Below are 3049 nucleotides of genomic sequence, written 5' to 3' on the forward strand. Positions count from 1 at the left end.
ATGGAGGACCACCCCACCCTGGAATGCAGATGCCAGCGACTAGCCCCACAATGCTCAACACAGGAGACCCAGCAATGAGTGGACAAGTGATGGACATTCATGCTCAGTAGCTTAAGGGAATATACTTTATCTTCAATAATGGCAAATTTGAAATACTGTCGTTCTTCAATGACTTAGCGGAGTTTCATTCTTGGCATCTAGTCTGGACCAAGGAACAATCCTATATTTGTCTTTATAGGGACCCTGAAAAGCAGGGAAGACACGCCAACTGAAGTCAACTTCTGGGGACATGCAAAATAACTATATAAGGCAACAGAGTGGAATATTGTAAAATGCTATTATTCTGTTATCCATATTACGTTGTTTCTTATAGATTTTTTAAGAAAAAAAAATGTGAATTTTTTTCCACACTATGTGTGTTCTTTCCATAACTCTTCACTTCCTCCAGAAGCCTCCTTACATAAAAAGGCCTTACAATTACCCTGCAAATGGCAAAAAAGATATATTTGCAGGATTTTTAGAGCATTAAAATATCTTTGTCAGGCAGAAGAACATTTCTTCTATCCTAGGATTTCAGCCATGCACTCTGTAGTTCTCTCTCTCTCTCTCTCTCTCTCTCTCTCTCTCTGTCTCTCTCTCTCTGTCTGTCTTCCTCCCTCCCTCCCCCCCTTTTTTTCTAGCCTGGGGCGTGAATTTGCATGTCTAATTCATTTACTCACCATATTTGAATTGGCCTGAACAGATGTAAATCGGGAAGGATGGGAAAAACTGCAGTCCTGGAAAATGATTAATCAGCTGTTGCAGGCAATGTCTTAAGGAGACTGGTAGGAGGAGGCATGGAAACCAAGAGAAAGTGTATTTGAACCTAATTGTCACATCAGAGCATCACTGTCCCCATGCAGCAGCAACAACAACCACCTACATCACTTCCTGTTTTATGCCGCTCAGAACATGAACTGAAGAGTTATTTTACTATGTTGACTTTATTTTTTGGGCAAAACATCAGTCATGTGCATTTTTCCATAGTCCCATCATGGAGCATATATGTATACATTGTAAATAAATTTTGTGCAAAAAGGACTGGAAAAATGAACTGTATTATTGCTTTTCTTTTTTCTTTTTGTAAAAGTAGCAGTTTGGTATGAGTTGGCATGCATACAGATTTACTAAGTGGGATAAGCTAATTATACTTTTGTTGTGGTTAAACAAATGCTTGTTGATAGCCTTTTTCTATCAAGAAACCAAGGAGCTAATTATTAATAATAATCATTGCACATTGAGTCTTAGAGTTTCTGATTGAAACCGTTTGGATTGTACAATAACTCAAAGCCCAGTTGTAGTAGTTTGAGTGCAGTAATGAAATCTGAATCTAAAATAAAAGCAAATTATTTTTGTCACGCTGGCTCAACTGGTTGAAAATTTTATTTTACTGCCCCAGCCCTCCAAAAATCTAGCAATTTCATAGTAATATGTCAATTTCTCTCTTGAAATAATTAAATTTTAGTTCCAGACAACCTTATTAATACTTCCCCCCCCCCATACTAAATTATTTTATATTGCCCTGTGCTAGTGAACTTTCTTATAGCTTACCCTGTATATTTTCAGGGTGATAACTGAATTATCAAATTTTAAGATTTCAAGGCAAAAAGAAAAAGGGAAGAACTGACCACATAAGGCTGGGTGGAATTTAAAATATTTCATCTTTTAAAATGACACACATGTGACATTTTAAGGGGTGTGGCACAGTTGTTTTTTGTTGTTTTTTTTTAAAAAACACCTTCTTAAATCTGAGTACGTGTGCATTAACTACTTGTAGTAAAAGGATGGTGGACTTTAAAAAAATCTAATGCTCATAAATAAAAACTGTGCTGTGATTGGCTGTAGACTGGGTCATTAACCAATTTTCCAGCACAGCTGTACTTTCTGCAAGACAGCCAACTGGTTAAATAGAATCAAACAGCATGTTTAGGTTAGAAATCCTTATAATTTTCTTCCAAATAAAATCACAACTGTTGTAAATGTTTCTTAAGGGCATGCAAAATATACAAATGTTTTAGGTTTGTCCTAGTCACTATTTTAAAAAATAACTTTTAAAAGATGATAGCAGTAACTACTTAACACAAACAAAAGAGCTCAGTGGTGAAAGCCCTGATGCCTGCCATTCAGATAGATGTCAGCCCGGGAACCCCCCCATAACAATCACGTTTTGATTTAAGAGGGGCCAATTGTTTTGTGGCTTTAGTAGGCTATGTTTACCTACTGTTGAAGCATTCTGCTTCTCTCCTTTTTACTGGTGTGGGATTGGAGATTTTATCAGTGCCAAATTTCTCAAATAAGAGATGCCAGGCCTGAAGGGTGACTAGAAGCAGTTTCTGCTGTTAACGGTAGGGGAATGCACTCTGCACATGCCCAACATCACTGCACCTATCCCTGGCACTGAATTATTGTCCTAAACACTCTCATTTGATTTTGCCCTCTTTAGAAGGAAGTGCAATTTTCAGCCATGTGTTTTCATTGTCAGCTAATGACTCCCCCCCCACCCAATTAAATAGTAGCCTTTCCACTTAAGTACTCTATTTTGTCCATCTGTTTGGGGTTATAATACCATAATACACAGCTTCACAGCTGATAGGATAGTGGTACCCCAGTACATAACCATCAAGCCACATGCATCAATGGCAGAGGAGGGGGTGGATTTCTGGAGAGTTGCCAGCCAATGACCTTTCTCATCTTCCCCTTGTCTGAGGAAGCTCCCCTTTCCAACTTTGTAAGGTCAGGAAATTGTTGTTTTCTTTTTTCTGCAGCATGAGGCGATATTAACAATGCATGCATTGCCAAAACGTAAACTGTTAAGCTCTTTGCCAGTGTTAAATCCTTTCTTAAAACCAGTCTTAAAACCACTCCTTTTCAAGAGTGGAAAAATACTCGAATATGCCACATTTTCAAGAGAAGGGGGATTTTATTGCTTTCATCGACGTGGTTTATTTTTGTGCATTTCACGTTATTAAAGGGGGACATCTATATATATATATATTAAAAATACTGAGAG

The 3049-nt window shown here is 37.8% G+C and overlaps 1 protein-coding gene across 6 annotated transcripts in view; it reads left to right on the forward strand.

Annotated features, from left to right (window-relative positions):
- Positions 1-1397, forward strand: part of MEIS1 (Meis homeobox 1) — a 154479-nt gene extending 153082 nt beyond the window's left edge. For all 6 annotated transcript variants that reach the window (XM_083730555.1, XM_083730554.1, XM_083730552.1 and 3 more), the window contains one exon: positions 1-1397. This exon is cut by the window's left edge and continues 174 nt beyond it. Coding sequence is in view for 3 of the 6 variants with exons in the window: in XM_083730552.1 (XP_083586678.1) it covers positions 1-110 (110 nt within the window). In the remaining 3 variants the exon portion in view is untranslated.
- The last annotated feature ends 1652 nt before the right edge of the window (positions 1398-3049 follow it).

The sequence above is a fragment of the Podarcis gaigeae genome, assembly GCF_964106915.1.
Source record: "Podarcis gaigeae genome assembly, chromosome: 3".
NCBI classification, from domain to species: Eukaryota; Metazoa; Chordata; class Lepidosauria; order Squamata; family Lacertidae; genus Podarcis; species Podarcis gaigeae.